Source organism: Bufo gargarizans, chromosome 2 (genome assembly GCF_014858855.1).
Source record: "Bufo gargarizans isolate SCDJY-AF-19 chromosome 2, ASM1485885v1, whole genome shotgun sequence".
In the NCBI taxonomy this organism is placed as follows: Eukaryota; Metazoa; Chordata; class Amphibia; order Anura; family Bufonidae; genus Bufo; species Bufo gargarizans.
Window position 1 is genome coordinate 28,808,175 of NC_058081.1, and position 24,309 is coordinate 28,832,483.

General features: G+C 45.4%; 1 protein-coding gene across 1 annotated transcript in view; it reads right to left on the minus strand.

Moving 5' to 3' along the window:
- The window catches only part of LOC122925553 (chromaffin granule amine transporter-like), a gene marked incomplete at its 3' end in the record, with an annotated part of 205,342 nt that overhangs the window by 79,171 nt on the left and 101,862 nt on the right, over positions 1-24,309 (minus strand). The window contains exons 6-8 of the mRNA XM_044276911.1: positions 2,266-2,309; positions 2,122-2,182; positions 1,394-1,489 (exon numbers count right to left, since the gene is read on the minus strand). Coding sequence (XP_044132846.1) covers positions 1,394-1,489; positions 2,122-2,182; positions 2,266-2,309 — 201 coding nt within the window. The remainder of the gene's footprint in view (positions 1-1,393; positions 1,490-2,121; positions 2,183-2,265; positions 2,310-24,309) is intronic.

A 24,309-nucleotide genomic window follows, 5' to 3' on the forward strand; every position in this document is an offset into this window, starting at 1 on the left:
CTGTACAGTCCCTAATGGGGAGTATTGGGAAGGGGGGCAAGAAGGACATTTTGCCATCAAGTCCATGGAGGTAGAGTGTGATGTTTCCAAAGAGTAGAAACCTAAAGTTAGTTAAATAGATGGGGGCACAATTATTAAGACCGGTGTTTTAGATGCCAGTCTTAATAAAGCCCCGTAGCTGGCGGAGGATCCGCGGAAGTTATGAAGAGGTGCCGGCCTCTCCATAACTCTGCGCATCAAGCACTAGTTCTAAATGTAATTGTAAGCTTCCGAGCTGTCTTACATTTAGATCTTTTTCTATGCCTAAAACAGAAGTAGAAAATGGTAGACCTGCCGTGAGAGGGGCGAAGTCACAGATAGTGGCGCAATTAACCATTGCGCCACCATCTTCATCTGAAATATGCTTAATTTAGGTGTATTTCAGTATAATAAATGACCTCATGGTGTCTTTCCATGACAACTAAAAAGCATGTGATTAATCTTATAGAGTGAACTCGTCAAGAAGATTGTGCTATAAGAGATTAAACCTTTGTTATAATTCAAATGATGAAACCTCTGGTGAAGAAAAATATGTAAATAGTACTGTAAGTTACAGAAAAGTTGTTTTGTTCCAAAATAATATCTCTGCCTCCCTCTTACTTATTCCTATACCATTCAATACAACCCCTAAGAGTGTGCCCCACCACCTGCATCCCATGACAGGCAACCCCCTCTTAAACACCAATGGTGAAAGTCATCAATTTAGAAAACTGAATAATAACATCTCTAGTATATGGCCAACATAAAGGGGTTGTATGGATTCAGAGCTGAACCCAGACATATCCTCTTTTTCACCCAGGCAGTCCCTATGAGATGACATAAAATGTTCCTATGCTCTCCCTTGCCCTGCGCTAAATCACACAGGGCAACAGGTTTTTCATTAGATTTGGTGACATATCGAGTCTCTGCTAGTTGGAGGCTTCCGTCTAGCAGTGAGTCGGTGACGTCACTGGAACTGATGGGCGGCCTTTAGCGCTGCCCTAGCCTGTAAAACAGGGCAGCGCTAAAGCCCGTCCATTAGTGCCGGTGACATCACAGGCAACACTGCAAGGCAGAAGCCTCCAACTAGCAATGAAAAATATAAAAAAAAGCCCTTGCTCTACGCCCTTTTTCACACAGCTCTGAGATGAGCGCCGATGCTCTGCCTGTATCATGTAGACTACGCGATACAGGGAGAGCATCGGAGCTCATCTCAGAGCTGTGTGAAAAAGCGGATGCCTTTAAGGCATTGAGATCTACTCAGGACCTGTCAGAGATATACCAGTAGATTCTACAGGTTGCCAACTTATAAAGTGTCTTTGTAGTTTTATACAGTGTTATGATGTGCAAGGAATCAGTTTGGCATCCCATGTACCTAATTGCCAGGTGGGCGAGCACATAGTTTGTATCATCCATATGGGAAGGGTGGGTTCCACAACTCCAAAAGACATGGAAGTAATGGAAAGAGACCCTAGGAAAAAACAGTAGAATAGTTAATAGTAAAACAGTTAATGCGATTGAAAAAATATATAAGTCTATCAAATTCAATCAATATGTAAGCACAGGGTTTCCATCCTCTGATATACATACCCCAGTGTACCAACAGATTTTGTAATACAGTTGTCGGCTGTCAGGAGCGGATTGGCCATAGACCCTACAGGGAAATTTCCCAGTGGGCCGATGCCTAGGAGGGCCAGCCAAGTCTTCCTCACGGCCGCCAGCCAGGTTTATAATGATCTATTTCTCTCTTAGACACCTGGCCAGCAGCCGCTGGTGCCCTCCTGAATTCAACTGTATCAACATCCTCAGAACAGCTATACAGTAGAATACTGTGGCGCAGGTGGCAGTATTTTGTGCTGCACTGTGGTATTTGGTCCAGCTGGGGCGGTATATTGTTCTCCACTTTATGGTATTGGTGTCCCTGACTACTTCTGTTGTCCCTGTCTAATTATGTTGCCCCGCTTTCTGTGAATTTGGACCCGTCTGAAACATGGGGCCACTTTTACCTTTATTTCCAGGGCAACTTTTAGTCCCCAGTCCGCCCCTGTCAGCTGTTTATCTTTACTATACACTGAATATGGAATGGCCGGTAATGTAACTTACCTGCAGCCACTAAAATGTAAGGGTCCTTGAGAAGTGTCAAGTAGGATGTCGGTGGAATGTTCTATGAAAGAATTGGAGAAATTGCTTAGTGCCGGGTCTAGCAGTTTTGCAGCTTTTTTTATAATAAGATTTCTATATACTCACCCCCGGAACAAACTTGTCAAATCGCAGCAAACATAGCTGTAGAGCTGTGGATAACAAAGAGAAGTGTGATGAACTCTTAAAGGGGTTGTCCAGGTTGTTTTTCTGTATGGATGGTGTCAAAAGTAACCCCATGCAGCAGGTCACATTTGGATCATGTGCTGCTAGGGGACATGATCTGCAGTGGCGCACATGACAATGGCCATGCATGAACTTTATATGCGAGGACCAGAAGTCCAGATGCTATGGAGACTGAATGGAGAGGTTTTGGAGCAGGTAAGTTTGCTGTCGCTCTGTTCACAGGTCCTGCTGGGCAGATGACATTTAGAAAAAAATCTGGAAATACCCCTTTAAAGTTTTTCAGGATTTAGAATAGTTCATCAATATGATTCAGCAGGGGGACCGATTTCTGCCACCTCCACCAATTGGCTGGTTTCACTAGTTTCATTGTCAGAACCAGGGATCAGAACTAACAGCACTGACACTGTACTGGTAACGAATAGGTCATCAATGGGTAAGTCCAGAAAAAGTCTTTAACACAGGCCAAGGATTGGGCCAATTAAAATGAACAAAAGTAAAGTTCGTTCACAATAATAGATGCATGTAAATGTACAGCTGCTTGTTTGTCATTATATCTTTCATGCAGCACTTGAAATCATCGTAGGGAGAGAATGTTCATTCTTAATCATTTATATGCTGCAATGATCGCTGCTGTATGGGACAGAATGATCATAGTAATAATCATTCATCCCCATGCAGCAGTGATCATTGCTGCATGTAAATAATTGGGAATGAACATTTCTCCTTCTGATCATTACCCACTAAACAGACCTGTGTAAAAGGGTCCAAATGTATCAATAAAACAAATTAATGGGGTTCTTAAAGAATGATATAAAATGGCCATTAGCAACCTGTCCTAGAATGTGAGGGGGACTGGTTGCCACCACTTTCAGAGCTGCCTGGTGAAGGGGGACGGGGGTGAGCAACCTCACAGGAAAACTCATCAACATGCTGAATATGCAAGTGCCAGAGCATAGTGTGTATTGAGAACCTGCCCCATCACCATCCCAGGAGGCTCTGCAATTGCAACCAGTTGTGATCACATTTTAGGACATGTTGCTGAAAGCCATTTTAAATCATTCCCAGAGAACCCCTGTAAAGGGGGCTTCCATATGAACCATTACCAATATCACACAAACTATTGTATCCAATGGATAGATTCAGTAAAGGCATCACCCTCATATGGCACATTACATATAGTATATTGGGTAGTATCATGGAGCAGAGGTATTTTAAAGTCTGGACATTTGTGGACATTTGCCTATTTCCCCTATCCAAAGTTACGGTACAAAACTTTATACTTTATTTCACTTGCACTGTTTAATACTGCAGCATTTTATATGTATGCTGTGATATATATTCTGTTCATTTGCACTGTACTTGTAAGGCTCTGTGGAAAGGGTTAATGAATACTGAGAGACTTTTGGGACTTTGAATAAGAAGCTTGTAATTTTCCACAACTGCCATAGGGTTTAAAGAAAAGCATGTTTTGGGGGTAATAAGTCACTTGTTTACCACTAAAACCAGGTTAATTATGTCTGGAAACTTGTTTATTGTCTTTAATAACTGCTGTGTCATTGCTAATGAGTACCACTAAAGCTCTAATGTAAGCCTATGCCAGACGGGATCGGTAACTTTGTAATTGTTTGTGCTGAGTTTCTCCACTCCACCCTTCTCACTAGAAGGTACCAGTCAATCTAGAAACGGTATATGTTCTGTCTTCATACACGTTCACACAGTGTGCAGTCTGACATTCAGCATAAACTTCCTGTCTTCCAAATAAGAGGACTGTTCTTTGTAATCTAACTTGTTTATTGGTGAGCAGGTTGTTTGATTGGCAGAACAGGATTATTTGATTGATTGGTAAAACAGGAGTATGTATTGGTAAAACTATAAGAATGCAAATAGCAAGTATAAGTATAGATAGCACAGAATTGCATGTACTATAACATTAACAGTAATCAGTAAAAGCACATGGTAAAATGGCTGCCTGTACATAAGATTGCAAGGCTAGCTAACAGAAATAACAGCTTCCCTGAGTAACAGTTATAACTAGATAAACAGCTCTGCATAAAATAATGTCCCTGAAACAAAGGTAGATCTCTCATCACATACAGTCAGGTCCATAAATATTGGGACATCAACACAATTCTAACATTTTTGACTCCATACACCACCCCACCATAATGGATTTGAAAAGTCTCCAGAGTCCAGTCTCCATGATACAGTGCAGAGCTGTCCTATGCATATATCCTTCTCAAACTCCGCCATCCTTGTAAAAGCATACAGTCAGGTCATTAATATTGGGACATCGACACAATTCTAACTTTTTTGGCTCTATACACCACCACAATGGATTTAAAATGAAACAAACAAGATGTGCTTTAACTGCATTTGAGGGTATTTACATCCAAATCAGTTGAACAGTGTAGGAATTACAACAGTTTGCATATGTGCCTCCCACAGAATAATAACCATAAGTGCAAAGGCCGATTCATTGGCCTGTATTTGTGGGAGGGGCTTGGCCACCTACTTCAACGGCCGGCGCCCTCCCACAAGCGTACGTAGTGCAGAGTCCTTTGGAAGCGTGCGCTCGTACCTGGCTGTCCCTTCGGCGGATTGGGTAAGTGCACATGCGTGCGTGCGGTGGTCGGCCCTTTGGTGAGTAGGGGCCGCCATACGCTGGGTCCGCTTCACCAACCGACAGCAGGGGACGGGGCCCCACAGCACGGGGACCCCTCCTGCCCGTTCAACAACGGCACCTCGTCAGCCAGAGGGGGGGGGGATGGAGCCACGCATACGGCACTCCCCTCCTCCGCCGCCCAGGCTCGTGCTCGGCACCGCTCTCCGGCGGGAGGCGGGGCCAGCGGTCACGTGAGGACCCAACCCCCCGCCCGCCTCCCCACCCGCACACAGCCTGCGCTACCCCGCTCCCTCACCTGGTGGGCAGCGCAGTCAGCTGTGGGTCAGCAACATAACTTCCCCAATTGCCAGGGGGTTACACTTTCTCCCCACGCGGCATGTCTGATTAGGCCTCCCCCTATGCCAGGGGGCAGCGCCGTTTCCCCACGTGGTGGAGATGCCCAGCCGGCGGTGGGTCGGCCCCTCGTGGAGTAGGGGGGCACCCCCGCACTGAGCACTCCATCAGGGACCGGTGAGGCCCCCCACGCGGCATTTTTTAGTTTCGGCAAGATAGGGCCCTCGTCGCCGGGGGCCCCCCTGTGTCGACCTCATGCCAGAGGGCTGCGCTGCTCCCCACGCGGCAGAAGTGCTCAGCCGGCGGACGGCGCCACCCTGGGACAGAGGGGACGCCCGCACTGAGCACCCTGTCAGGGACACGCGTTAGCTCTCCACGTGGCACCCGTTTCATGTTTGCGGGGAGTGTCAGCCGTTGCCTAAGATCCATCCCCACTTGGTCCAGGATGCCAGGGAACTCCGCGTTCCCCACGCGGTTTCCGTGGAGCACGGCGGGGCGCGCAACGGCTCGCTCCTCGCCCACATTAAAGTCTGGCACGGGCCGCCGTGCCGCCTAGATAGGTAGGGGTTTCGTCACCAACGTTAGGTACTGGTTAACGTCAATCAAAAAAAAAAAAAAAAAAAAAACACCCTCTCCCACCAGTCACCGTACCTCCCCTCGCGAACACGTCCTGGTAATTGAGCCTCACGCATTGACTGGTTCTTTTGTGTTGTTCCGTTGTTGTTTTCCAGGTTCTAACAGTGGTTAGTCAGAGAAAAGTTGGTTGGATCAATTGATTTTCCTTGTCTACCAAGGTAGTGGGGTACGAGTCGGGGGACGGGAAGTGGCTGTCTTCAGGCTGGTGTCTCATGTTTTTTTTTTACGTACAGGTTGTTTCATTTTCATTAAATACTTCCGTGGAAGTCAGTGCATAGGGATTCTCAGTTGGTAAGTACGTCAGGTCTCCTTGCATGGACTTCCGGGTGGCGGTTCCTGGCCATTCCTTCACGGCTCTTCTGGCATTAGTGTGCATACCTCACGGGAATTGTTCACCCTTTCATTACGTGGTTAGACAGCTGCACGGGTACCAGTGGTCATCCAGGCTAGTCGGTCATATTACGTTACTGTTTTCACAGCTACAATGTCACGTGCGTCAGACATTGTCGAGGCGTCGGTGGACGAGGTCGTAGCACAGACATCCGAGAGGGGCAGTACACCGTCCCTACGTGCTTGGACAATTCCTAGGCTTATGGCGGAGTTGACAAAGCGGGGCGTTCCTTTCCCGGCAACCGCCAGAAAAGCGGAGCTATATCGGCTGTGGAGAGACTCCCTGGTACCCAGTGCCAATGATCCCCCTGCTACTACGATGCAAACATCGCTGACTCAGATACACGTCATGCTAAACAGTCTGACGTCGGCCGTCACATCCATGCAGGCGAGATTGGAGTCTATCGAGGCTCGCAGCGCAGTCGCACCAGTTTCCTCCCTCGAGGTTCCGGTCGCCTCCACCTCTGCCATAGCAGACATTCGTTCTGTCCAGTCCGTCCCCAACGTGACTCCCTCCCACTATGTTCCGCTCAACATCAGGAAAGACATCCTAGAGGGTAGGGATGTCAATCTTGCGTCTCTACTCATAGCCTCCAGGGACCTTTCTGACAATAAGGTCATAGCTTGTGGGGAAGTGTCAGTGGTACTAAGGAGCCGCGACCACCGGCTCAACCGCAAATTGTCAATCCCGGAATTCGTCATGGCGTTTAGCCTTTTTAGGGATGTCATTTGCACTGCCAGGCCGGACAGGAGGGAGGAACTAGACCTATATCTCTTCAGGGTCACAGAGTTGGGTCATAGGTATGGAGGAACCGCGTTCTATGACTACCACTGTTCGTTTGCAGCTAAGGCGGCAGCGGCTCTCTCCCAGTTCCAACACGTTACTGACTGGTCCAACCTGGACACTGAGCTTTTCTGCAGACACTTTGCAGGTCTGAAGGCTCCCTCCTGTTCCGCCTGTCAGTCTATCTTCCACTCTGTCGAGTGGTGCGATAAGTCCACCGTCAGCACGGCGTCCTACCCCTCCAGCTCTGCAGCTGGTCCTCTTGAGGTCTTCAGGCCCCCCAACTCAGTAGACAAGCTGGGCCGGCCCATCATTCAGCTAGGGAGGGCACAGATATGCAACAACTTTAATTACACCTCTTGTAATTTTGGGCAGTGCCGGTTGTTGCATATCTGTACCAATTGTTTTAGGGCCCACCCCCGAGTAGCATGCTCATTAAAATCGGTTAAAAACTACATGAGTGTGGTCAATATCAGCCGTCTACAAGAATACTTGCAAGGTCACCACAACCCTGGGTTTGTACAGTTCCTGGTGTCAGGATTTCACGAGGGCTTCCATACGGGACTGATCACGACTCCAGAGTCCACACATGAGTGCAAAAACCTTCAGTCAGCCGGAAGAAATCCCGCCTCGGTAGACGCACTAATAGAGGCCGAGTTAAGCAAGGGGTTCCTAATCGGTCCCTTTGGGGTGCCCCCTTTTCAACGCTGGAGAGTCAGTCCCGTGGGGGTAGTCACAGGCAAGTTCAGCGGAAAGGAGAGACTCATTATCGACTTGTCGGCCCCACACGGCTCCCAGGTCCCCAGCCTCAACTCCCTCATTCCTTCGGAGGAAGTGGGCATGAGGTATGCTTCGATCGACCAGGCCATCGCTATCATCATGAAAACGGGCCCAGGGTCCTGGTTGTCCAAAGCCGACATATCGGATGCCTTCAAGTTGCTTCCCATCATGCCAGCCCTCTGGCAGTGGCACGGCATCAAGTGGAAAGGCCTGTATTATTTCTCCACTAAGCTCACCTTCGGTTCCAAGAGTAGCCCCTGGCTCTTCGATCAGTTGGCTCAGGCACTCCACTGGATCTTGGCACATAAAGTCCTCTGTGAGTTTGTCATCCACTACTTGGATGACTTCCTGCTGATTGAGAGGCCAGGGGCACTCCCCCTAGGGCTGGGCAAGTTGCTAAGGTGCTTTTCCCAGTTAGGTATCCCGGTGTCCCCCAAGAAAGTAGAAGGCCCGGCCACAGTCATCACCTTTCTGGGCATCGAGTTAGACTCCCAGCGCATGCTAGCTAGATTGCCGGCGGACAAGTTAACAAGGATTAGAGGAGTCATTCACAGGTTCACAGTCACGACCGTGGTCACTAAGGCTGACCTTCAGTCTCTACTGGGCATGTTGAACTTTGCCATGCGCATCATCCCGCAGGGCAGAGCGTTCATATCCCGCCTACTGGCGCTCTTAAGTTCCGCCCCGGAACAGGACAGCCCAGTGTGCTTGGACAGTCAAGCCCTAGCGGACCTCCACATGTGGGACCATTTCCTGAGCCAGTGGAACGGGGTCTCCTTATTTGTACCCGAGCTGTCGTGTCAGTCGCCTACAGTCTTTTCAGATGCAGCTGCGGGCTCTGGGTTTGCCGCCATTTTCGGCACCCACTGGGTGGCAGAAGCATAGCCTGCCGAGGTGGGACAAATCCCGGGGTTCCTCCAGACCTCGGCGCTGTTCGAGCTGTACCCCATCGTGGTGGCCGCCCACATCTGGGGCAATCTTTGGGCGCGTCAGTCTGTTCTGTTCGTAACTGACAACACAGCCGTAGTAGACATTCTCAACAGTGGGCTGTCAAAATCCAGCCCAGTCATGTGTTTCCTCAGACGGTTAGTGCAGCTCTCCCTGCAACACCACTTTCATGTTTTTAGTGCGCATGTGCCAGGTGCGCAAAACGGGGCTGCTGACGCCTTGTCGAGGGCTAACTTCTCCCGTTTTTTTCAGATTATGCCAGATGCGACAGGCGCCACCATCCCTCCTCTCGAGTCCTTAAGGCTAGTGTAACCGACCACCTTGAGACGGCCCACGCTCTAATACGCCATTCCCTCTCGCCTAACACGACCAGGGCGTACAACACCGGGTGGAAGACGTTCTGCAGGTTTCGAGGGGAATGTCCTCAGGGGGACTCCAGTTTTCCATTGTACATCCTGGCGTTCATTGGTTACTGCCACTCAGTGCGCAAGCTCTCCCACGCTACAGTGAGGTCGTACCTGGCGGGAGTGCAACACTTCCTCTCTGTTAGCCATCCCGAATTAGCATCAGTGTTCACCATGCATGCTGTCAAAGCCGCCCTCAAGGGTTTGAGCAAGTGCGGGCCTCAAAGCCAAGTACGCAGGCAACCGGTCACCGGCCCTCTTTTCCGCAAACTGTCCGACGCCTTGGACGGTAATCCTTTCGGGGTTTTGCCCATCTTGGTACTTAAATCCGCCATCTATTTAACCTTTTACGGCTTCCTGAGACCTGGGGAGTTTACCTGTTCGCCAGGCAGCAGCAGGTTCCTCACCGTCAGCCAACTGGTCCAGAACTCCGACGGGTTCATATTACTGCTCAAGACATCTAAGACCTCCCAGTTGGGCCCCCCTGTCCAGGTATCCTTCTTTCCCACAGCACATCAATGGTGTCCCGTCACGGTGCTTCGTCAGTTACGGTCTGCCTTGTCCGAGGCCGGACCGAACAGTCCTTTGTTACCCTTCGGGGTGGTTCCGCTCACCACCCACCAGTTCATATCCCATGTAAGGTCACTAGTGGCCAGCGCGGGCGGTGACCCTGCCACCATTTCGGGTCATTCGTTCCGCATAGGTGCGGCATCCGCGGCCTCCAAGAACCGAGTGCCGGCGCATGTCATTCAGAAACTGGGGCGTTGGCACTCGTCTTGTTTCAACCGTTACATACCGCGCCCCGAAACCGAAATGTCGGCAGCATTTCAAACTTTAGCTTTGTAACGACTTTGCAATAAATCGCTTCTGCCTACCAGTATGTCTTTTGCCCTCTTTCAGGCGTCCCTCCACGACACGGTCACGGCACAACTCTGACCGCTTAGGGGTAGGGTAGCCCAGGTAGGACAGACACGTACTTGGTTGCCACGACCACAAATCAAACTTTCACTTTTTAATACTTGGTTGCAAACCCTTTGCAGTCAATTACAGCATGAAGTCTGGAACACATAGACATCACCAGATGCTGGGTTTCATCCCTGGTGATGCTCTGCCAGGCCTCTACTGCAACTGTCTTCAGTTCCTGCTTGTTCTTGGGGCATTTTCCCTTCAGTTTTGTCTTCAGCAAGTGAAATGCATGCTCAATCGGATTCAGGTCAGGTGATTGACTTGGCCATTGCATAACATTCCACTACTTTCCTTTAAAAACTCTTTGGTTTCTTTTGCAGTATGCTTTGAATCATTGTCCATATGCACTGTGAAGCGCCGTCCAATGAGTTCTGAAGCATTTGGCTGAATATGAGCAGATAATATTGCCCGAAACACTTCAGAATTCATCCTGCTGCTTTTGTCAGCAGTCACATCATCAATAAATACAAGAGAACCAGTTCCATTGGCAGCCATACATGCTTCACTAATGAGGTGGTATGCTTAGGATCATGAGCAGTTCCTTTCCTTCTCCATACTCTTCTCTTCCCGTCACTCTGGTACAAGTTGATCTTGGTCTCATCTGTCCATAGGATGTTGTTCCAGAACTGTGAAGGATTTTTTAGATGTCGTTTGGCAAACTCTAATCTGACCTTCCTGTTTTTGAGGCTAACCAATGGTTTACATCTTGTGGTGAACCCTCTGTATTTACTCTGGTGAAGTCTTCTCTTGATTGTTGACTTTGACACACATACACCTACCTCCTGGAGAGTGTTCCTAATCTGGCCAACTGTTGTGAAGGGTGTTTTCTTCACCAGGGAAAGAATTCTTCGGTCATCCACCACAATTGTTTTCCGTGGTCTTCCGGGTCTTTTGGTGTTGCTGAGCTCAGCGGTTCATTCCCTCTTTTTAAGAATGTTCCAAACAGTTGTTTTGGCCACGCCTAATGTTTTTGCTATCTCTCTGATGGGTTTGTTTTGTTTTTTCAGCCTAATGATGGCTTGCTTCAGTGATAGTGACAGCTCTTTGGATCTTATTCTGAGAGTTGACAGCAACAGATTCCAAATGCAAATAGCACACTTGAAATGAACTCTGGACCTTTTATCTGCTCATTGTAATTGGAATAACGAGGGAATAACACACACCTGGCCCTGGAACAGTTGAGAAGCCAATTGTCCCATTACTTTTGGTCCCTTAACAAGTGGGAGGCACATATGAAAACTGTTGTAATTTCTACACCGTGCACCTGATTTGGATGTAAATACTCTCAAATTAAAGCTGACAGTCTGCAGTTAAAGCACATCTTGTTTGTTTCATTTTAAATCCATTGTGGTGGTGTATAGAGCCAAAAAAGTTAGAATTGTGTCGATGTCCCAATATTAATGACCTGACTGTATGCTTTTACAAGGATGGCGGAGTTTGAGAAGGATATATGCATAGGACAGCTCTGCACTGTATCATGGAGACTGGACTCTGGAGACTTCTTTCCCAGGATGCTTTGCACTCCACAATGCTTTGCACCACCCACAATACAGCAGTCTTAGCAGCAAGAAAAACAAGGTGCAATACAATTTAACACCGCTAGATGGTGCTATTACCACAGTAATCACCACAGAAATAGCAAACTAAAGCAGACGTGAAATAGAATTTTCCCTAACCCAGCTGGGCAGAACACTCCCCAGCTGGTGTCAACAGACGCCACCACTAGGTCCCTCAGGTGAAAACAATAAAACAAGCTCAGTTACTGGCCTGAGGAATAGCATACACTAGCCAAACTTCCATATCCTGACTTTGGCCTTGCGAACGCTCCCATCCTTTCTTGGGAATGTGTTAGTAATGAGGCCCAGTGGCCACTCATTCTGGTGCGACTGGCTGTCTTTCACGAGCATGACATCCCCAGGTCTGATGTTTGGCTTGTTAGTTTGCCACTTCACTCTAGATTGTAAGGTGGAGATATATTGCTTCCTGCACCTGTCCCAGAAGACATTAGAAAGACTTTGCACCTGCCTCCATTGTTGTCTATAGAGATCTTTGTCATTATATTCTCCCAGAGGAGCATTCAGGGTGCTGGTCTTCTGTGTGAGTAACATGGCAGGGGTGAGGATAGTAAAATCTTCAGGGTCACTGGAAAGGGTAGTCAACGGTCTTGCATTCATGATGGCTGAGACTTCCGCCAAGAATGTGGTCAAACTTTCATGTGTGAGTCTCATACTCCCCACTTACAATAAGATTGAATCCAAGATTTTCCTTGCTACCCCTATCATCCTTTCCCAGACTCCGCCCATATGAGAAGAATTAAGCAGATTAAAGGTCCAGGTGCATCCTTGCTCATTTAAGTATCTTTCCACGTTGGCAGTGTCTAAGTTAGGAGGAATTTGAAGTTCTTTTACTGCTCCCAAAAAATTTGTACCTCTGTCTGAACTAATATGCTTCACGGGCCCTCTAATAGCAATAAACCGTTAAAGTGCATTTATGAAACTTGAAGTGACCATGGATTTGATCACTTCCATATGGACAGCTCTGCTGGACATACAAGTAAACATGACCACCCAGCACTTTGCACTGGCGTGAATACCTCTAGTGTGCCATGTAGCCACTAACCAAGGATCGAATACATCCAGACCAACGTTGGTGAAAGGAGGATTTGTACTGAGTTTCTCAGTTGGGAGACTGGCCATCTTTGGGTTCTGGAACATGCCACGAAGTTTGCGACAGGTAACGCAGTTGAAGATGAGCTTTCTCACACACCTCTTTGCTCCAACTATCTATAGTCCGGCAGTTTGTATATTCTCTTCGGTAAACAATTGTCCCTGGTGTTTCACTTGAACGCGGTGATGTCGCACGAGCAGGGTCGTGAGGTGATGTCTGGGAATTATTACAGGATGTTTCTGCACGAATTTCACTTTGGCTTCTTTAAGACGGCCTCCTATTATTATCAACACATTTTGGTCAATGATGGAATCAAGCTTCTTCCTTGGAAACTGTTTGACCTTTGCTGAGGTAGTCTATTTCGTTAGCATAACATTCACGTTTTATCGTGCAAATTATTATGTTTTTGGCCTTTTCTAGATTAGCAGCAGTAAAGGCATGTCTGCAGTGATGCCAACCTTTGCAGGACTTCTGGATCACAGGTAATGTCGACTTGTAAGACTGGGCTATATGAACTAGACAGGCTATAGCACGAACGAGCGACATCCAGGTGGAGAACCTGTTGAAACGATGGGACTTGAACTGGTGGTCCGAAGTCACTGTACGTAGAACCGATACTTCAGGTCGGATTTATTCATCGGCATCTGGGTCTACCAATTCGAACATGTCGGATCCGATGCTGCAAGACGTTGAACGGTACAGGATTGCAGGACCCGTAAACCATGTTGTGTCCTTAAGGTGGTTCGCTGCGACAGATCTAGTCACATGGTCCGCAGGATTATGCTGTGTAGGCACATAGTGCCACTGTTTAGGACAAGTGGATCTCCTGATCCTTAGCACCCGATTGCAGACGTAGACGTAAAAGCGTCTGGTTTCATTGCAAATATATCCTAGGACTACCTTGCTGTTCATATAAAACTTGAATTTATGGATTTCCAGGTTCATTCCTGATGTTATAGGTTCAGCCAACTCAACTGCAAGCACAGCAGGGTAGAGTTCCAGTCTGGGTATCAGTATCATGTGTTCGCAGAGTGGTGCTAGTTTGGTCCGGCTGATGACAAATCCTATATGGCATTGTTCTTTAACATCAATGGTCTTTAGGTATGCTATGGCAGTAATCGCCTTGACTAAAACATCGCAGAAGATATACAGTCTTTGCATCTTCAGTTGATGGCATGGAATCATAGGGTCGTGCTACGTCAAAGCTTCGAGAGACTTCTTCCAACCTGTCCACAGGTCCTTTTTTTCAGTGGGAAGCAGACCATCCCAATCAGACATCTTTGTGGTCTCTTAACATCATTTTACCTTGGATGGTAACAGGTGCTATGAATCCCAGAGGATCATACAAGCTGTCTATGGTGGACAGAACTCCTCTACGTGGGAAGGGCTTTTCTTCCTTGCTGATTTGGAAGGTGAATGTGTCTGCCTTTAAATCCCAGAGAAAACTGAGGCTCCGCTGCATGGGAAGGGAGTCGGTGCAAAGATCCAAGTCCTTTAGATCGCTTAAATGATCTTCGGGTGAGAAGGCATCCATTAACGCACGGCTGTTGGAGGCAATTTTGTGCAACCTCAAATTAAATAGATCGAGCATTTCTTGAGCCCTTTTCAGGAGACTGATTGCGGTCTTGTTCGTGGATGTAGATTTCAAGCAGTCATCCACGTACAAATCTTTTTCCACAAAGGATCTGACATCTGACCCATACTTTGCTTCACCCTCTCCGGCTGAATGTCTGAGACCGTAGATAGCGACTGTAGGGGAAGGACTGTTTCCGAAGATGTGCACTCTCATTCGGTACTCTACAATGTCTTCATTGGGGTCGTTGTTGCGGTACCAGAAGAACCTCAAGTCGTTTCTATGTTATTCCTTGACGAGGAAGCATTGGAAGATATGTTGTATGTCGGCCATAAATGCCACGGAATCTCTGTGGAAGCGTAGAAGTGCCTCCAGAAGTCTGTTGTTGAGGTCTGGACTACACAGTAAGACATCATTTAGCGAGACACCTTCGCACCTGGCGCTCTAGTGGAATACTACTCGTATCTGCCCTGGTTTTTTAGGATGATACATGCTGAATTTGGGTAAGTACCAACACTCCTCGGAGTCTTGGAGCATGGGTGCCATTTCTGCATGGTTGTTCTGAAATATTATTTCCATGAAGGTAAAGAAATGTTCTCTCATCTCTGGTGTCCCCTGAAGTTTGTGCTTGAGTGAGATAAATTGACTGTAGACAAGTTCTTTGTTGTTAGGTAAGCGTTGACTCCAGGGTTTAAACGGTAACGGTGCGAGCCAGCTTTTTGACTTGTCTTTTACTATTCCTTGATCCATGATCTCCAAGAACAGCCTGTCTTCTATAGACATTGCGACCCTGTTGTCTTCTCTTGTCGTGTGGAAATTTGTGCGCCCGAATTGATCTTGCTCACCATCGCAGGCGTGGTCTTCAAAGGAGGTATCTGCGAAAGGACAAGGCACAGGAGCGCTGTGTGGCAATTCTTTTATCAGGAAACTGCTTTGACATGGCTGGAATAAGGAAAGACGTCCATTTTTAAGTGTGCTGGTGAGCATACTGTTGACTGAGGTCTGCTTGTGTGATCCTCTTAGACAGACATCTCCTATGACGACCCATCCTAGGTCAAGTCTCTGGGTGTATGGAACATTCTGGGGACCATTAATCTGTGCTCTTGCCTTGTGAACTCATAGTAGGTCTCTTCCAAAGAGCAAGACTATTGGGGATTTTGGGTCCAGTTCTGGTATCAGGTGACCTATGTGCCTCAGGTGGGGGTGGTATGCCGCTACCTCTGGTGTAGGTATCTCAGACCGGTTGTCAGGTATGTGATTGCACTCCACTATGGTTGGCAGTAACAAGCAGGTCTGACCATCTATGGCCTCCACCTTGTACTCACTTGCTTTCCTCCCCACTATCTCAATGGTACCTGCACATGTCCTTAAGGAGTAGGGAGAACAGGGCCCTACAATGTTGAAGGTGTCAACGAAGGTGGATTTAGCTAAAGACCTGTTGCTTTGATCATCTAAGATTGCATATACCTTGATCGCCTTATCTCGGTGGGCGACCGGATAAACTCTGACAAGGCAGATTTTTGAGCAGAACTTCCCTCCTGCGAGTCCTTTACAGATCTCTGTACAGTGAGAAGTGACTACTTTGGTGTCTTTGTCAGTGTCTATCTGCTTCCCGTTATGTTCCTCTGCTTGGGATGATACCTGAGAGGGTGGTCCAGGTTGTAAAGCCATGTTGTGTTCTGTGCTACCGCATTCTGTGCATGTCACACTGAATTTACAGTTCCTGGCGAAGTGCGATGTTGTAGCGCAGCACCTGAAGCAGATGTTGTTTTCTTTGAGGAATTCTTTGCGGTCCTCTAAAGACTTCTCCCTGAAGGCTCTGCATTTTAGTAGAGGATGTGGTTTCTTGTGCAGGGGACATTTTTTTGGTAAGATCTTTGAGTTTATTCTCTTCTTGAGAAGACTTAAAGGGCCTGTAAGGAGAACCTGTGGAGGCAGCATTAGTTTTGTGGACTTCCACTGGTGTTTTATGAGGTTTGACACCAGGGGTAGTGGGACATGACAATGTAAAGTCAATCCTCGCCTGTTCGGCGACAAAGTCTAAAAACACCACGAGGGGGGGGGGGATGGTAGAATATGAAACCGTTTATAATGGTAACCATGCGTGATCCACTTCTTTTGTAGATTATAAGGGAGTTTTTGGACAATCGGAATGACACCTCTGGTGGTGTCCAGGAATGCTAGCCCAAAATAATAGCAGTCAGACATCATTAACCTGATCAATCACTGTTTTTGGTAGAAATGATATTTCTACATGGCAAATAATTTACTAGCAGGTGTAGTAGAGTAATAGAAACCCAACAGACCCAACAGTCATGACATGCATGCTGCTGATTCTGTGTAATTGAATCACTAATTGAAAGGGGCATGTTCAAAATAATAGCAGTGTGGAGTTCAATGAGTGAGGTCATTCATTCTTTGAAAAACATGTGGCAATTATTGCCCTTATTTAAGGAAGGAAGGCATCAAATTTTGTACATGCTGGTTACAGTGCATTTATCTCTGAAAATGGGTTGTTCCAGACATTGTTCAGAATAACAGCATACCTTGATTAAAAAGGTGATTGGAGAGGGGAAAACATATAAAGAAGTGCAAAAATGATAGGCTGCTCAGCTAAAATGATCACAAATGCTTTAAAATGGCAACCAAAACCTGAAAGACGTGGAAAAAAGCGAAAAACTACCATTCAAATGGATAGAAGAATAGCCAAAATGGCAAGGACCTGAGTTAGAATTAGAAGAGGCCTTTGTGAAGCCAAACTATCTGCAAGAAGCTCCCGCAAAGTCCCACTGTTGAAAAAAAGGACATGTGCTAATGAGGCTACAATTTGCCAAAGAGCACATTGACTGGCCTAAAGAGAAATGGCGCAACATTTTGTGGACTGATGAAAGAAAGATTGTTCTTTTTGCGTCTAGTGGCCGGAGACAGTTTGTCAGATGACCCCCAAACACTGAATTCAAGCCATAGTACACTGTGAAGACATCATGATATGGGGATGTTTCTCATACTAAGGTGTTGGGCCTATTTATCGCATACCAGGGATCATGGATCAGTTTGAATACATCAGAATACTTGAAAAGGTCATGCTGCCTTATGCTGAAGAGTAAATGCCCTTAAAATGGGTGTTCCAACAAGACAACGACCCCAAACACACTAGTAAACGTGCAACATCTTGGTTCCAGACCAACAAGATTGACGTTATGGAGTGGCCAGCCCAATTCTTGGATCTTAATCCAATAGAAAACTTGTGGGGTGACATCAAATATGCAGTTTCTGAGGCAAAACCAAGAAATAGAGAAGAACTGTGGAATGTAGTCCAATCATCCTGAGCTGGAATAACTGTTCACAGGGGCCAGAAGTTGGTTGACTCCATGCAACCCAGATGTACAGCAGTTCTCAGAAACAGTGGTTATACAACTAAATATTAGTTAAGTGATTCAAAGGAAAGCAAAATCTTCAAACATTTTTCAGTTTATAGAAAGTTTGATGGACAGGCACTCAAACAACTGGACATTAAAAACACTGAGATGCTGACAGACTTTGATGTAGTTGGGTGTGCAATGTGCACCTTTATTTAGTATAACTAATAATATATAGATACAAAATTGATAAAATATATAGAATGGTATATAAAATGTAAAAAAGATGGGTAGAAGGTGATATGCAAAACACTATATATATAACATTGAGAAAATTTAAAAATACAAAATACGATCAGTCCTGATGTAGTAAAAAAGAGTCTTTGAAGTAAAAACAGCCAGAAAGATATCCAGACGTCAGTCTAAGATTTTGACAACTGTGTCCAAGATGTGTCCATTTTCACAACTATAAAAGTCTCTGATTGCCCCGGAGGGGGAGGGTTATACCCGTTAGTAGGGGGTATAGTGATGTAGTTAGGTCAGAGAAGGGGGAAAATAAGTCCCTTCAGAATGATCTGCCCCTTGAAATGTTCAGGAGAAAACACCCTCTATATTAGGGTGACACGGACCTCTCCTTTATGATAGACATAACTTGAAACAGAGGTATTGAATGCTGGGCATGTATTAGCAATGTGTGGTGTCCCACACTGAACCGGTATAGTGCCCTAATACCCTTGATACCTTTGATTCCCCCTGTTTAGACCCACATTTCTACTCTCAAACAGACTCACATCATTATAGACTAAGACTACCTACTTCAAAGAAGATCATAATCATCACACAGCAGACAACCAATCATATCAATAACATTAAATTCATCTAAAATTACCCACACAGACCTTTTATCAGTATAGGACTACTAGTTCCATCCAGCTAGACTTAATGCGAAAGATATCATATAACACATACACTCACCTAAAGAATTATTAGGAACACCTGTTCTATTTCTCATTAATGCGATTATCTAGTCAACCAATCACATGGCAGTTGCTTCAATGCATGTAGGGTTGTGGTTCTGGTCAAGACAATCTCCTGAACTCCAAACTGAATGTCAGAATGGGAAAGAAAGGTGGGCTACAACAGCAGAAGACCCCACCGGGTACCACTCATCTCCACTACAAATAGGAAAAAGAGGCTACAATTTGCACAAGCTCACCAAAATTGTTGCCTGGTCTGATGAATCTCGATTTCTGTTGAGACATTCAAATGGTAGAGTCTGAATTTGGCGTAAACAGAATGAGAACATGTATCCATCATGCCTTGTTACCACTGTGCAGGCTGGTGGTGGTGGTGTAATGGTGTGGGGGATGTTTTCTGGGCACACTTTAGGCCCCTTAGTGCCAAATGGCCATCGTTAAAATGCCACGGGCTACCTGAGCATTGTTTCTGACCATGTCCATCCCTTCATGACCACCATGTACCCATCCTCTGATGGCTACTTCCAGCAGGATAATGCACCGTTTCACAAAGCTCGAATCATTTCAAATTGGTTTCTTGAACATGACAATGAGTTTACTATACTAAAATGGCCCCCACAGTCACCAGATCTCAACCCAATAGAGCATCTTTGGGATGTGGTGGAACGGGAGCTTCGTGCCCTGGATGTGCATCCCTCAAATCTCCATCAACTGCAAGATGCTATCCTATCAATATGGGCCAACATTTCTAAAGAATGCTATCAGCACCTTGTTGAATCAATGCTACGTAGAATTAAGGCAGTTCTGAAGGCAAAAGGGGGTCCAACACCGTATTAGTATGGTGTTCCTAATATTTCTTTAGGTGAGTGTATATCAATTATATTATTCCTGACGCATCAGCATTTAACATTATGAGGCCTATATATACATACAGTGGGATACGAACGTTTGGGCAACCTTGTTAATCGTCATGATTTTCCTGTATAAATCGTTGGTTGTTATGATAAAAAAATGTCCGTTAAATATATCATATAGGAGACACACACAGTGATATTTGAGAAGTGAAATGAAGTTTATTGGATTTACAGAAAGTGTGCTATAATTGTTTAAACAAAATTAGGCAGGTGCATAAATTTGGGCACTGTTGTAATTTTATTGATTCCAAAACCTTTAGAACTAATTATTGGAACTCAAATTGGCTTGGTAAGCTCAGTGACCCCTGACCTACATACACAGGTGAATCCAAATATGAGAAAGAGTATTTAAGGGGGTCAATTGTAAGTTTCCCTCCTCTTTTAATTTTCTCTGAAGAATAGCAACATGGGGGTCTCAAAACAACTCTCAAATGACCTGAAGACAAAGATTGTTCACCATCATGGTTTAGGGGAAGGCTACAGAAAGCGGTCTCAGAGATTTCAGCTGTCTGTTTCCACAGTTAGGAACATATTGAGGAAATTGAAGACCACAGGCTCAGTTCAAGTTAAGGCTCGAAGTGGCAGACCAAGAAAAATCTCAGATAGACAGAAACAACGAATGGTGAGAACAGTCAGAGTCAACCCACAGACCAGCACTAAAGACCTACAACATCATCTTGCTGCAGATGGAGTCACTGTGCATCGTTCAACCATTCGTCGCACTTTACACAAGGAGATGCTGTATGTGAGAGTGATGCAGAGGAAGCCTTTTCTCCGCCCACAGCACAAAAAGTGCCACTTGAGGTGGGCTAAAGCACATTTGGACAAGCCAGCTTAATTTTGGAATAAGGTGCTGTGGACTGATAAAACTAAAATTGAGTTATTTGGCCATAACAAGGGGCTTTATGCATGGAGGATAAAGAACACAGCATTCCAAGAAAAACACCTGCTACCTACAGTAAAATATGGTGGTGGTTCCATCATGCTGTGGGGCTGTGTGGCCAGTGCAGGGACTGGGAATCTTGTCAAAGTTGAGGGACGCATGGATTCCACTCAGTACCAGCAGATTCTGGAGACCAATGTCCAGGAATCAGTGACAAAGCTGAAGCTGCGCCGGGGCTGGATCTTTCAACAAGACAACGACCCTAAACACTGCTCAAAATCCACTAAGGCTTTTTTACAGAGGAACAAGTACAATGTTCTGGAATGGCCATCTCAGTCCCCAGACCTGAATATAATTGAAAATCTGTGGTGTGACTTAAAGAGAGCTGTCCATGCTCGGAAGCCATCAAACCTGAATGAACTAAAGATGTTTTGTAAAGAGGAATGGTCCAAAATACCTTCAACCAGAATCCAGACTCTCGTTGGAGCCTACAGGAAGCGTTTAGAGGCTGTAATTTCTGCAAAAGGAGGATCTTCTAAATATTGATTTCATTTCTTTTTTGTGGTGCCCAAATTTATGCACCTGCCTTATTTTGTTTAAACAATTATAGCACACTTTCTGTAAATCCAATAAACTTCATTTCACTTCTCAAATATCACTGTGTGTGTCTCCTATATGATATATTTAACTGACATTTTTTATCGTAACAACCAACGATTTATACAGGAAAATCATGACGATTAACAAGGTTGCCCAAACTTTTGCATCCCACTGTATATATATCTTCAGATATAAATACTGCCATTACTTTATTCTCCTACCGTATGTTTTATTGTTCTTTCATTCCTGTTTCACCTATAATATTACTTACATATCCTTCATTTTTATAATTTTTTACTATCTTTTATCCCATTTCATCATTTTTGGTATTTTTTTTATTTTTTTTTATTACTATCATTATAATTACCAACATCTAGAGTGGAACTTATTTGTTTATTCATAACATCATTCATGACCTTTTTTATGTTCTTAAACAACTTTTATTGGATAATTGCATGACTAGATAATTACATGCAACTAGAAGGTATTTAAAGCCCATAGTAAGAGTATGCAGGTACCACTGATGAAGGGGAAGGACACTTTTGTAACCGTTCTAAGAACCCTGCATATCCTAGATTAGCACCGGTTGATCTCACACAATGATTCAGTTACAGGAGATCTTGATCTCTAGATAACGAACAGACCATTATTATACCGCCTATTGTTTACACCCCCTGCTGACGAGGACATCAATACATCTGGTGACGTCACCGCCACGTGGGATGCCGGCAGAGGAGACGCGCGCACTACCCGCGAGCCGCTTAGGAGCCGCCGTCACACGCTGAACACAGGACCATCATCGACAGACTGCGGGGGAATCAAAGGTATCAAGCGTATTAGGGCACTACACCGGTTCAGTGTGGGACACCACACGTTGGTAATACATGTCCAGAATTATTCAATACCTCTGTATCAAGTTATGTCTATCATAAAGGAGAGGTCCGTGTCACCCTAATATAGAGGGTGTTTTCTCCTGAACATTTCAAGGGGCAGATCATTCTGAAGGGACTTATTTTCCCCCTTCTCTGACCTAACTACATCACTATAACCCCTACTAACGGACATAACCCCCCCTCCCCTCCGGGCAATCAGAGAATTTTATAGTTGTGAAAATGGACAGCCTATGAAGATTTCACTTATCACTTAGACTGACGTCTGGATATCTTTCTGGCTCTTTTTACTTCGAAGACTCTTTTTTACTATCTCAGGACTGATCGTATTTTGTATTTTTACATTTTCTCAATTTTATATATTTTATATCATCAAAATTTTGTGCATATCACCTTCTACCCATCTTTTTTACATTTTATATACCATGCTATATATTTTATCATTTTTTTATCTATATATTATTAGTTATACTAAATAAAGGTGCACATTGCACACCCAACTACATCCGAGTCTGTCCACATCTCAGTGTTTTTAATATCCAGTTGTTTGAGTGCCAGTCCATCAAACTTTCTTTGTCCTTCCAACTCCATTTATCCTGGTTTGGGTGAACCAGTTGGACAGTAGCTTCTCATCCAGTACACTAGTTAGGTGAGCCACCTCAACAGTCTGTTTTGTACTATTTTTCAGTTTATATAATACAAACACTACTTTTTTTTTTTTGAACAGTCTAATATTCACTTTTCTAACAAAAAAATTTAGAGGAACATTACACATTTGATGTTTTTCTTCATGTTTTGATTTGGTATAGAATGTGTAGTGTTCCTAATGCATTTGCCTGTATGGAAATAAAAGCTATTAGAAGGATTTTGAGCTTTATTCACTTTTTTAAACACACTGTTATTATTTTGAACACAACTGTAAAGCATTTTCTATAGCTTCTATTGACCCATAAATTGACCCATATCACTCATCAAATCTTTCCTACACCATCTTTAGGCCTTTGCTCGGATAGTTTTATGTTAATGTCTGATTCTTTTGGCGTGTTCAGCGGACTCACTTCCAAGCCACTTTACCAAGAGATCTAATTCCTCACTACAGGAAAGATCTAAGTCCCTTATGGCGTTCTGGAAAGAGACTCACAATGCCCTGTAGTTCTCGGGGAGATCGGTTAACTTTATAAGTCCTTTGGTAACCAGCTCCTGTTTAGCAAAGAACTTAGCGAAGTCCATGGCGGCCTGGTTAGCGCCAATACTACCCGGTGTGTTGTTGTTATGCTGCGTGTATGGTGAATCACCAGACCTTTTAGGGGTTTCTGGCTTAAGGAAGTCTGCATAATGCCGTTCTGACGCAAAGGGTGTCCTTTTAAGGTGAAGCGAAGGTTGTAGCTTTCATTCTTCAGGGCGGTAGTTTTGGTCAGCATCGTATTGTCGCATACCGTCCTGCTAGAGGTTCTGTGGTTCAAAGAAGGATCTTTGACACTCTGTATAACCTGGCAGGTATACTGGATCATAGTTGTCATCTGTCTTGGGCTGCTGATGGACATATTATGAGACACGCTGTGCTGGATCTGGTTGCTCTAGGTCTGGCCCAAGTACTTTGCTGTGTTTCTCGGATCCGGGGAAGTCCATGGCTTCTAGGAACTCTGCTTTGGCTTTTGCAGCTGCCGCTTCTTTCTCTGCGGTGAGTTTCTCTAGTGACGTTTGCAGGCATGCTGTCTCTTCTTCCAGTGCCACTTACAGGCGTACTCTCTCTTCTTCCAGTAACGCTCTATTTTTTTCCTTTTACGCTTGCAGGCATGCTCTCTCCTCTTCAAGTAACGCTCTCTCTTTTTCCTTTGACGCTTGCAGGCATGCTCTTTCTTCCTCCAATAACGCTCTCTCTTTTTCATTTGATGCTTGCAGCCATTCTCACTCTTTTTCCCTTAATGCTCTCTCTTTCTTTAGTGGCATCTCTTGTGCAGCAATGGAAGATCTTACTTTTGCAGCCTCAGCATCTGCACAGGCGATAGCAGCCTTTTCTTTTATTGAGGACTTGCTAGAGCAGCTTGCTCATGACCTGGTCCTGTATGATGATGCCTGGCTAGCAGACATTGTTTGCGTTTTGCTGGCTGCTTAATGTCTCTGTGCGTACTCAGTCTAGGTAGGAATGGACTTCAGCTTGGTCTGGATCGTGCTGCACTTGCTGGGGTCTGTACTCTCACTTCTTGTGACTGTATGTCAGCTGCTGCAATCTTGTACG